General features: G+C 35.4%; 2 protein-coding genes across 3 annotated transcripts; both read right to left on the reverse strand.

Annotated features, from left to right (window-relative positions):
* Positions 1 to 804: 804 nt before the first annotated feature.
* On the reverse strand, positions 805 to 4,050 carry LOC125849116 (uncharacterized). Its single transcript, XM_049529134.1, has 4 exons — positions 3,636 to 4,050; positions 2,855 to 2,908; positions 2,232 to 2,291; positions 805 to 1,198 (listed from the first exon to the last, which is right to left on the reverse strand). Exons 1-4 carry the CDS (start codon positions 3,954 to 3,956, stop codon positions 1,073 to 1,075), a joined length of 561 nt encoding a protein of 186 aa, XP_049385091.1. The 5' UTR covers positions 3,957 to 4,050; the 3' UTR covers positions 805 to 1,072.
* A 272-nt stretch (positions 4,051 to 4,322) lies between these two features.
* LOC125846658 (uncharacterized) lies at positions 4,323 to 12,045 on the reverse strand. 2 transcript variants are annotated; one of them, XM_049526220.1, is made up of 10 exons: positions 11,980 to 12,045; positions 11,541 to 11,690; positions 11,112 to 11,270; positions 9,279 to 9,338; positions 8,583 to 8,681; positions 7,199 to 7,306; positions 6,976 to 7,119; positions 5,191 to 5,298; positions 4,698 to 4,749; positions 4,323 to 4,618 (listed from the first exon to the last, which is right to left on the reverse strand). In XM_049526220.1, the coding sequence occupies exons 2-10, from the start codon at positions 11,637 to 11,639 to the stop codon at positions 4,578 to 4,580; spliced, it is 870 nt and encodes a 289-aa protein (XP_049382177.1). In that variant the 5' UTR covers positions 11,640 to 11,690; positions 11,980 to 12,045; the 3' UTR covers positions 4,323 to 4,577. The 2 variants fall into 2 exon arrangements, with proteins under 2 accessions (XP_049382177.1, XP_049382178.1); XM_049526221.1 differs by having other exon boundaries at positions 7,199 to 7,291; positions 11,980 to 12,044.
* Between the last annotated feature and the right edge of the window lie 265 nt (positions 12,046 to 12,310).

The raw sequence follows: 12,310 nt of genomic DNA on the forward strand, positions 1-12,310 counted from the left end.
GTCAAACTCTGTGTTTGAGGAGAAAAAGAAACATGGACATGCCAATGCTCAGAAAACCAAGCAATATTTGCTGAGTCGAAACGAATCCATTTGGTGATGCATTAGAGTTGTCTGAAGGACCCCCTGGAGTTGGAGTAGGTGCTCCTACTTGTTGTGCTCTCACAGATAAATTAGCCATGAAGACAAGCATAATTGCTGCTACAAAAACAAACCTTTGGAGGGCCATCTTTCCCTATTTGAAGGAAATTAAGGTGGTTGTTCGAAATCTGCTTATCCCAGGTTCTCAGACAAGCTATTTATAGGAAAATGCATGCCTTTCACAATTGTTTAATTAATTGAGTTGCTGGCATTAGAAATAGACAATTCCTAGCAAATTCTTCTTGTCCTTTTCGATAGTTGCATTCTGTAAAACTCTTGATAATAGACAAAAAAATCACCAAGTGGCAGAAGCTGATGACTTATAATATGGAATTATCAATTAATCAAGGCTGTTTACTGGCCTGACTAATCGATCGATGTCATAGATTCATTAACAATTGAGAAATGAGCTACTACTAGTTACCATTTGGATTGATTCCTTGCCAACATAGAGTAATTTGGTACAGTTGCTACTCGTATTTTGGGTTATCCAATATTGTAAGTTGTAACTTGTCCATTTTGGTCAGTTTTCAATAATCAAGTTTATCCTCTTGCTCTTGACCGTAAGTTCAAATCAAGATACATCAAGGAATAAACTAATTTAACATGACATTCCCTCCTATTTGGGCCTGACTTGCAAGTTGCAAGTATTATGACTCCGACGGCTCATAAAAAGTACCTTTCCCTTTGTATACCACTTGTTTCAAATAAACAAATTGATTCTGCTGCTCATTAGTAATTCACAAGTGTTTTATACGTTGTGGGAAGGAACATCTGCTACGGGAAAATAGATCGAAGAACTGCATAATACAAAAATGTTACAGATATAGGCTTACTGAAGTACTGAACTAATGGCATCCAAGTAGGGAAATAGAGATATCTTAAGATGCTCGTGAAAGATATCATCATGTCTCTGAACTCTATAATCCACCCCTTAGCTAATATCTTCTTCATCCTGAAAGCTCAGATTCAATGTTTGCAACTTGAAGCCTGAACCTTGTATTGTTTCAACCAAACTGGAAGCCACCCCTGTAGCTTGTATTGTCGTTTGCTTGGTTAACTACATCAAATAACAAGGAAGGTTAACACTGAACCAAGGATATACCATGTTTCATTTCTCGGTTCTTCAAATGCATTATCTTCTGAATGTAGAAAATAGAAACATGTCTTTAGATGTTTCTTATATTCTTTTGCAACAGTAAGTTCAAAGGAAAAGTTTCTCCATGTGTAGATATAGAGATGTTATTACATAATTCACCACAATACTGATTCCTCCTGTTCTATTCATCAAAAAGAAAGACAGAACTTACCTTTAGCCCTCACCTCGTCAGTTTTCTAAGGTCTTACATTTTTTTTTATCAGGTTCTATGACCTTATATTGTATAACCAGATAAAAGGAATTCAGCAAAATTTTATTGGATGCAGAATTATATGATGAAAATCCTAGACACTCACAAATCCTTTCCGGCTCTCTTCTCTGCAATGAGATCCTAACTTCCATGGCACCAAGGATACTAATATGCACTGAAGGTGGTAAGCTGAAATAAGGAACTGAGATTTGAAATTCTGATGGAAATAGATAGTAACTTTACCTTCCTCTTTTATATGCTTGATCTATGCTAATGAAATTCTTAAATTTTTGGATTTGATGCTGTTAGTATGCTAGGGGAAATAGAAGCTTCAAAAGATAGCTTTGACACTGTTAAATTTTCTACAGAATATCTTAAAGATTAAAATGTAATAAGTACTTTAACAACATTCTTTTCACAAATAATTATTTTTCAGGTTACTTTTGAAGAAGAAATTATTTCCCCCCCTCTCCATGAAAAGTAAAGGATATTGTTCATTTAGATAGACTGTTACTATCATTTCTAGAGAAGCTCAAAAAGGCAGCACAAGAAGTTGTCCACTTTGTTGCATATTGAATTTAGGAAATCTGTAAGGAACCTAAAGCATGCTTCAGAGATTTAGTACTTTAATGCAGTATCTGTAAGGTGCATATGCTGATCGAGATGTCAACTTTCTACAATAATTTTCCTGTAACAGATATGCTAATAAGTCAATGTAAGAGAAGCATTATATATGTGAATCACCTCGACACTTGCAATGCCCTCGACAACTTGAATTTTGAGACCTGTAATGCCTTCAATATCCTGTATGCATGTGGACAGACGATAAAGGTCAAACTACAAATATTTTTTTTCTTTTTTGATAAGGTCAAACTGCAAGTATTCTTCAATTCCAATTATTAGCTAAAATCAGATGTTTTGGAAGAGAGATGGAGAAAGAGATATAGCTCTTCATCAAACATTCACAAAATCAATTGTTCTCTCTTGCAGCTTCTGAACACCAAGAATCGGATGAATATCTGTACCTGTTCTTTGATTCTAGATTATAAGATTTCAGATATGCCTAGTCCCAAAGAAAAAAATAGTTTAAATCCCTCTTTAAGATCAGAACGTTTTGCTTTCTCTAATTTGTCCTTTAAAGTGCAAAAACCCGTGTTGTTTATTTCCCTCTACAATGTAATAGCGAGTCTTTCTGGTGTTCCGCAACTAGCATTAAAATTACACAGAAAAATAAAAATTCAGAGTCCCATGCTACTGCAACTACAACTACATTGTATTTCAAATGCACAGACAAGTAGCGTCTTTTGCGAAAGTGTCAACAAATTAGCATGTACAAGAAAAAGTTGAATTTTACACACTGAATTTACCTCTAAAGCGTTAGTCACAGAAGGAATAGCAGCTTCATTCATTGTTCCTTCTGCCTGTGATAAGAAAGGTATAAAATCAGTTTACCATTCACAGAAGAATCCACAAGAAGCTTAAGGGTTACAGACAAGTAACAATTTGAAAAAAAAAATCAAACAAAACTAACACATTGAGCACTAATTAGACAATCAATCAATTAATTAACTAAACCTCACTGCCAAACTAGTTGGAGTTGGGCTATACCAATCCTGTATATGCATTCTTATCCGACCCATTTCACTCCAATAGTCCAATATGAGCAAGCACTACTAAATACCAGTACTACCAGAATTCTTCATAAATTTACTATGCTTACAGCCTTACACTGAGAATTAACCTCACCCTCCTCCTTTATCCTAACTTAGCGAATTCACATAGTTGGAATTTTTGGATAAAATTAGACACCTCAAAAGAACCCATTTCATATCAATATGAGCACAGACTGAAATTCATTACTACCAGATAAACTATTCCTACACTAGGCATCAACCTACTGCAACCCTCTTCACTTTAATCAGAAAATTCACACTGGTTGATTTTTTTGACAAAATTAGAAACTTCACTAGAACCAAGTTCAAACCAATATGAGCACAGACTGAAATTCATTACAACCAAATTAACTATTCCTACACTAGGCATTAACCTACTGCAACCCTCCTAACTTCAACCCGAAGGGTTCACATTGGTTGAGTTCATTTTTGAAAAAACTAGAAACTTTACCAAAATAGAAAAGAAGGGGTTAACCTGAAAGAACATAGTGAGAACGTCGGAAGGGGAGACGGAAACAGAAACAGTCTGATCAGATGTAGTGGGAGCAGCAGATTCTCCTTCGGCAACAGCAGTAGCACCATCTTCCTCATTTGCAGAACATATCCTAGTAGTTCTCAATGGTACCTTCGCTTTCACCGAACTTGGAGAGCAAGAATAACCACCGCAAATGCCACTGTTACTTTGAAACCGAAGGAATTGAACTGGGAAAAGCTGGGGAACTGTATTAGATGAAGAATGGCGAATTTGAGAATGAGATTTAGCTCTGCAAACGGAAAATGCTGAGACGGTCGCCATATTTTTTTTCCGACGATTTTTCACTCTTATCCAGAAGCCAGAATACAAATGGAAGGGACCTATGGATATTTGGGACAAAATCAGTAAATTTCGAATATAATACTACTGGTAGTAGATTATTTCCTCCTTTTTAAATACCAATTATGTTGGGTAATATAAAGTAGTATAATTTATTAAATTATTTTCATTTATTAAGACTATTTTAAAAGATTGAGTAATATTAATATTAATAATTTATTATCATTGTATTATTAGTTTAAATACCATGTTTATTTTGTTAACATTGTTAAAACCCACTTGTAGGCAACTCTTGCCGATAAATTTCCTTTCCACATAATTCAAGCAATCCAAGATATCCAGATTTCGAAGTGCTAGAATATTAACTTTAGAGAACCAATTAATTTTCATTGCAAATGAGAAGAGAATAATCGATTCGAGCAGGCTCCTAAACAGAAGTTTCCCTAATCCAGATGCGTGCACATAATTCAGATCATATATCTACAAAAAAACAAACAAGACGTTGGCTTTAGACCACAAAAGATCCATTATGCATCGGTCTTGGGTGTCATTCATCCTTCACAAAATCCCAAGCAAGTTGGGGTAGTTGGTGACTTCACATTATTAAGTTGTTTTCTTGTCACATTCCACTTGAAATTCACCATCTGCAAGAAATCTTTCTTATCAGACAGACTTGTCACGGGAAAAGAGAGATTTATTTAAGTACAAGAGAAAGACCCTTACTCTTAAGATACACGGCTAAATTTGCCTGGGCATCGGCTTCAGTGTTGAATTCCTGATATGTTAAACAAGTAAAACCCCTCAGAATGAGATGAAACGATGGGTTTTTAATGATTAAAAGAAAGGAACAATCATGTGTTTAGTACATACGTACAAGTTTAGTTTAAACTCTTCATGAAGAGAAATGCGAAACAAAGTGAATTTATAGACCGGAGAAACATGATTATTCACTTCTAGCAACAAGGTGATGAAACCAATTTCATAGAGCGCATTAGCAAGAAAAGATGAAACTCGTTGTTGCATAAATTAAACATGACATTCAAGCACCCACCACTTGCACCTTTTCTGGTCCCAGGAGACCACAAATACACACACTAGCATTTTCATCACAGAAATAACATACAGATGCAAGATATAATAAGGACTTTGAAGATCAAAATTCTGATAGACAGGCTCAGTAAGCTCTGAATTAGCAAAGAGGAGAAGTTGGCCATACTCTGTAAATATGGTTGATCTGGAATGACAAAAAATGATCTTTAAGCTCTTTCACAATCTTGGATAGCTCAGCCATGTTCTGGTTCTTGCATTTCCAGATTCCTTGAGTCTGTTCCATGATAGAAATTTTTAAAGAAGGAGAGATCATCTCCCCGAAGCAGTTCCAGCAATAACTTAATACTTAACGCAATATAAATAGCACTGCGAGAACACATGATCTCAGAATAAAGTCACACAGGTTACAAGGGCAAGAATAGCTACACTTTTGAACTGGTTTGGGTGTCTCTTAGGATGGAAGGGGTGAGGTGCCATCAAGAAGGAAAGCTTATACCAAATCCTATAGGGTCTTTATACTCATTCCCAGATCCGTCACTGCAAAATCCCTTAGGCATTCTGCAAAACAATCAAATTAACCTACACCTTTATTCTCTAGCTCACTTTGGGATGAACAGAAGCAATTTTTCCGAAGACAATGTGGGGATCCAAACTGCTGCTCATTCTTCTATGCCACATCATCTCTTAGCTCTGTCATTTTTTAATATAACAGAGAAATCCCCGAGGATCAATGAGACACAATTCAAAACTTGGTGGATAATGCTTAGCTTTTCCCATTTCTTTTTAAAAGCTTCCTTGGATCATTTCTCTCTCTTCTTTTCTTAAAACACTGTCAAGTGTTGAATGTAATATAGTATTAATTGGTTTCTAGATTTTATGTAGCTGAACCGACTTTGCCTCATAAAAAGAAAAAAGTAATATGCAGAATTACATAATAATAAACTCAAATTAGTTTTTGTAGTTTACCTTATTCGAGTGCACTTCTAAACTATCTTGCACTCCCTAACATACCCAGTCATGTTCATCCACAGTGTGGATTCCACTGTGTGATTTTGGAGTATACACTACAACCTGTAGAGTATACACTAAGATAATACTACAGCTACTCCATCCCAGGCCAACTAGGGATGACTTAAGATGATACTCCCTCCGTTTCACAAAGAGTGACCTGGTTTGACTTGGCACAAAGTTTTAGAAAATAAAAAAGACTTTTGAAACTTGTGGTCCTAAATTAAAGTTATGTCAAATGTACTAAATTGCCCTTCAATCTTGTGACTTTAAACATGTAACGTGGAAAGCTGAAATTAAAATGTTACCAAAAAAGGAAAGAGGTCATTATTTTTGAAACAGACTAAAANGCTACTCCATCCCAGGCTAACTAGGGATGACTTAAGATGATACTCCCTCCGTTACACAAAGAGTGACCTGGTTTGACTTGACACAAAGTTTTAGAAAATAAAAAAGACTTTTGAATCTTGTGGTCCTAAATTAAAGTTATGTCAAATGTACTAAATTGCCCTTCAATCTTGTGACTTTAAACATGTAACGTGAAAAGCTGAAATTAAAATGTTACCAAAAAAGAAAAGAGGTCATTCTTTTTGAAACAGACTAAAAAGGAAAGGAGGTCATTCTTTTTGAAACGGAGGGAGTAATACTTAATACCATAGTCCATCAATAGAGATCAAATTTATCATTATTTGGAATGGTCTACTTTCTGGGGCATCTTTGTGTAGCCCGGGGATTATAAGTATGTCTCAGACACTCTTAATTGCTAGGACATCAGCGGAAAAAGCTCTTCAGCAATTGCTTTAGAACTCAGTGGTTTCAACAAGTTACTGGAATATATAAATTTGACAGGATATTAAAAGTGGGAAAGCAGAAATAATTGACTAATTTGCTAAAGGGAAAATGAAAATAAAACAAAAACAGAAGTAAGAAGAGTAAAGAAGACCTGCATGCAGACAAGTTTTGAGTCACCCTTAACTTTTACATGTTTGAAACCTTTCTCAAGAGCATATTTTAGCCCTAAGATTACACCTCTGTATTCAGCAACGTTGTTAGTTGCCACACCCACACCTTCACGCAACCGGAAAACCTACAGAAAAGAACTACAAGTCGAAAACCTGTAAATTTGTGGCGACAAACCACATCTTCTAAATGGAAAGGGAGCATACCATACTTCCATCTGCAGCACGCAGCACAGCACCAGCACCAGCTGGTCCAGGGTTCCCTTTTGAAGCCCCATCAAACTCAAGAATGCATGAACACTGCACGTAGGGGGGCTGAAGGTATCAAGTTACAAAATGTTCCTCCAAGTTAGAAGCAAAGATCACATACAGATAGTAGACATGATATCATGACTTGGAGCTGAAGTGCCAACAGAATTAATACACTACAAAATGGCTCAAAACATAAGTTCAACGGGAACCTTTTTTTCTTTTTTTTAGCACATAAGAACAAAGTCCAAATAGACTCTTTTACGTTGTTTCTTTAATCATCTACATATATATATATAGTGGTTTTCTAATTATTTGTATTTTGAACAATTTATAAAATTGCATACATATTAAAACTACAACTTACAATTTTTATGTGTAAATGTAGATGATTTATTCAATTTTCCTATTGTTTACCGTCTTTTCGGTTTTAAAAGTAGATGGTTTATCTTTTTAATTGAAAATTGACATTTTGTGAGTGATTAATTCATTAAGATGACAACTATTTATCCTTAAATAATTCAAGTGAAAAAATAGCAAACATGACAACAAAATTGTTCAACCCCTAGCTAGTTAGAAAGCCATAGAAAAATAATATTGTCCGGCAATTATCTAGCTTGACCCAATTACATAATTATTCAAGGGTATAATTGGAAAAAAACTTTTTATAGAGTTTTAATCCAAACACAAGATGGGGTGGGAAACAATGAGCCAAACACTTGATAAAAATAAACCCTGCATTACATATCCCTGCACTACTAACCCCTGCATTAGTAATCCTTGCATTACTAATCAGTGTGTTATTAATTTTTATACCAAACGACCCCTTACATTCTAAAATAAACTTAATACAAGTTATGTTGCTCGGACTCTTCAAAATGTTGACGAGAGCATGTCGGATCCTTCAAAAGTAGTGCATTTTTGGAGGATCTAGCATGGATGCGGCACTATTTATTGGAGAATCCGAGCAACATAGATTACATGTAAATTTTGTCACCATCTTCAAACTTTGGACTTTTGCGCAACCTTAACCAACAAAGTTCCACTTTGCCCTTCACAGTTTGATTTAAGAATCACTCGGTCCTCCTTGGTTCAGTGGTTGCCGAATCAGGACTTTTCATCCTTTTATTTTCCAAATCAGCTCTAATAAGCATCACTTTCCTCACTAGTTTTGTACATCAGCAGCATAAAGTCAAAACATAGGAGCAAGCCCTATCCAAGGCTAACACCACCCACCAAATCACCCCCCCCCCCCCGGAATGTCAACATCCAGATAAACCAGACAATGACAAGAATTTAAACATATTGATACAAGAATTATTAGACAAAAAAATATACTTACACAATATGACGAAATCGGGGGAATTTCTAGGCAATTGTCTAATTTGGCATGTTTTTGCTGACCAGCGGCTGAAAACGAAGGAGATGCAACCACCTCCATCTAAATGTAAGGAAAAAAATCATGTGAATATCAAAGACACTACACACACCTTTTCATAATAGCAAGACTTTCACATGCTGACTCAATTAAATTAGAAAGGTATATTAAACAAAATGGAGGACCGAACAAATTATCATAAGGCAAAGACAAGATTAACTAAAACTTGTGAGTTGAACCATCGATAAAATTGAGTTCTTAGGACAATAAATCAGATTTATACTAGAAACGATAAATGTGAACCACAACTTCGTTAATAGAAGCAACTACATGCAGCAAACAGGCTTATCCTTGACATTTATACCGCCACTAGATGAGTATCCTCATTTTACTTCAAGAGCTATTGAGGAAACCACCATCCCTAGGCCAGACAATTAGTTTCTTATTCCAGGAAAAGCACAAGCCTAATAATAAACACCATCCGAAATTTCCATCCCATCCTACTTCACAACATGTTAAGGCATTGTAGTAACTGATGATATAGTTGTTTTGATGACTGAAGTTGGGCATAAAGAAAGTATATCAGTTATGACATTTCAAGAAAGACATACCCCATCCAATCAATGTAAGAACAATCTGGATTGACCATTAAGAGATTACCTGCATCCTCTTTTCCTGAAGATTCTTCCCGATAATTTTATCTTTCGAAGAGCCAGGTTGCTGCAAAAACAGAACAAAAAAATTTAAAATTCTGCATGCATGATATCGTCCTTAATGTAAAATTGTTACTAGAAAACATGCTGAATTTGGTTTTCTTCAAGACACAATTATAAACCATAGACTGCTGAATTTGACAGAGCGAATGGGAACAGACATATCAATAATTGAATGCTAAAACATCTAAGACTTTCAAGTTAGGTATAGCTGAAAAATGTACAAGCAGTATTATCTGCACTCTTTAATTACCAGTCAGTGGTCACAAGACACAATAGAGGAAGTAGTGCCATGGCAATGACAAAGCGAGGAAAAACTAACAAATCAACCAAGTGAATTAACCTATCAACGATATCAAATTGGATCCCAAGAATGTCATATGTAAAGCTACTTGGCAAGTTTCTGTGACCACAAGTAACAATAGTCAATTCTGCATTGGAGACAGATCTGACCCCTTTCCACCCATGAACCAAATTAGTCTTGAAGCAATACAACCTATGGCAGTAGCATTATCAAAAAGAAGTATGCGCCACAAAAAGTAGGCATGTATGACATTTTCTCTTTGAAATGCTACCACATACCACATAATCGGATGAACACTTAAGATTTTTTTTTAAAAAAACTGCAGTTTATTCACATTAAGCTTTTCAATAGTATTCATCTTTTTTTTGTTAGCTTTAAAACAGTATTCATCTTGGTTTGCTCTCTCATCTAATGCAGCAATAAATGATTTCTTCCCAGTTCCAGTCCTACACCTTTCAATTTCTATTTTCAAATACATAGAAATCTAAGTAAATATTCACTTCCTTTCTCATGCATCTTGGCTTAAAGTTCTGCTGGTGGTACAAAATTATCCAATAACATCAATTTTATATGTCATCCGTTCAAAAATCACCATTAAAGAATCAATGCTAGCAAAATAATATTATTTAAATTTTCTATATACCTAAATATATTTAGTTTAAAAAAATTCAGAATCTCTTTTACCAAATACGGGCCTCAGCTAAGTGTTCAATAAAAACTGTATAAGCAAAGATATAAAGACACATCATCCCGGAGTAATTCTTCCAGTAATGATTGTCCTCATATGATTGTAGAAGATGGAGTGATATTTTCCTCTTCCAAAACACAAGGCACTTCATTATTTAGAACCTATCCTACATAGGAAAAATTAATCTCATGAGGTCAAAACCATTTCTGCTGCGCCAAAATGTTGTGTCATGAGATAAATTGGAAGGAAAAGACAATAGAGAGTGCTGAAGAGCTATCTTTTATCTCAACAATCAGATGAAAGTGCATCAAAGAGGAACAATGAGATGGATATCATGTCAAAGCGATAAATAACAGTTGCATTCAATATTTGTCCATTTTCTTTAGAAAAAGGAGCTACATGGAAGCACCAGCGCCTTGCAAAAGAAGATATCAAAGCTAGGCAAAAGACATACACCTAAAGACATAAAAAGTCACTAAATGGAGTAGATACAATTGGTAATCACTACCACTCAGTTACCAGTAAAAGGTCACTAACTGGAGAATCAATCCTACTCAATTGCCTATAACATAGTTGGAAGATCAAAAGAAGGATTAGTTCAGCCTGACCGAGAACAATCATGCAGTCAGTCAAGGTTGCAGCACACTACTGGGTATGAAACTTAAAAGCCGGACATTAGCCAAAATTTGACCCAACTATTATCAAACAGTTAAGACAAAATTGTCAAATAGATAAAACAACTACATCTACCACCAGTTCAATAACAGTAAAATGATCAACTTTCTAACCCGAAAAGGGCATGGGACGAGTATCCCAAAGAGATCATCTCGAACATCACTGAAATCCATAGAATACATTGCATTTTTGAGTCCATGAGATGCCAAATACTCTTCTGATTGCTTAGCCAGGTGATACCCTTTATAAACACTTATGGCTGGTTCACCAACCTGAAAGATCACAGAAAAAAATAGAAAATACATTCAAAAAAAAAAACATCTGATAATATTATTACTTGTGCTCTAATCAACTAAGCCTCAACTCTGAACTAGTGGGGTCGGCTATATTGTATCCAATTTGCTCTATTTCTTCATCATTGTTAAAAAGCTGTAATAATTAGACTCTTCTTATACTTGAGCTCTACATGACTCCAAAAAAGTGGTACAACAGATAACCCCGTGTAAGGCCCAAAAGCAGAAAAAACATTAAAGGAAACATACAGAAGATCGTAGCAGAGCTTGTAAATCACTCAGGTTCTTATAGACAGCGATCACATCCCCTTTATGCACGACATAAAAAGCATCCTTTTCGTCCCCCATTTATGTGTCCAACTCCAACGCGTTTACTTGGCTTTGCAAGTTACTCCACCACTGTATCAACACAACACAGTATTACTTAGTAAAAACACAAAAACAAATACTAAAAGTCCAAGTTCCACTCATAAAAAACTCCATTCTAGACTCACTGAACAATTTTCAGTATACATATTACCTTGCATGTATGATCAGTTGCAGTTAATATAGTATCAACGATACTCAATTACCATCTCAATTAGGGCTTTTTTGTATTAAAAAAATAATCATATTTCAGACACAAAGATAAACGAATTAGGGTTTCTGAAAACATAGAAAAGAGAAAGAATACAATGAAGATTCTTACCGAGCAGAGGAAGAGAGTGAAGGGAGGGAGTAGTTGGGACTGGGGGAGAGAGAATTGGATTTTTTTGCCAGCAGCTCAGCTCAGGTCTTAATAGTTTCCCCACTTTCGTTTAGTCCCGGGTAAACGGGTCAGCTGATTTGGGTCCGAAACTGCATATTTGGGCTGTCCAGATACGTGTCTTTCCGGCCCAATTATAATTTCTGATTTTTAGAGTTAATTAATGTTCTGTCCGTATACTTACGCAATTACACAGAAATTACTTAGTATTTTTTTATTTGGTACAACTCAAACACTAAACTAAACAACTACTATACTTTATTTATGTTCAATT

The sequence above is a fragment of the Solanum stenotomum genome, chromosome 12 (assembly GCF_019186545.1).
Source record: "Solanum stenotomum isolate F172 chromosome 12, ASM1918654v1, whole genome shotgun sequence".
NCBI classification, from domain to species: Eukaryota; Viridiplantae; Streptophyta; class Magnoliopsida; order Solanales; family Solanaceae; genus Solanum; species Solanum stenotomum.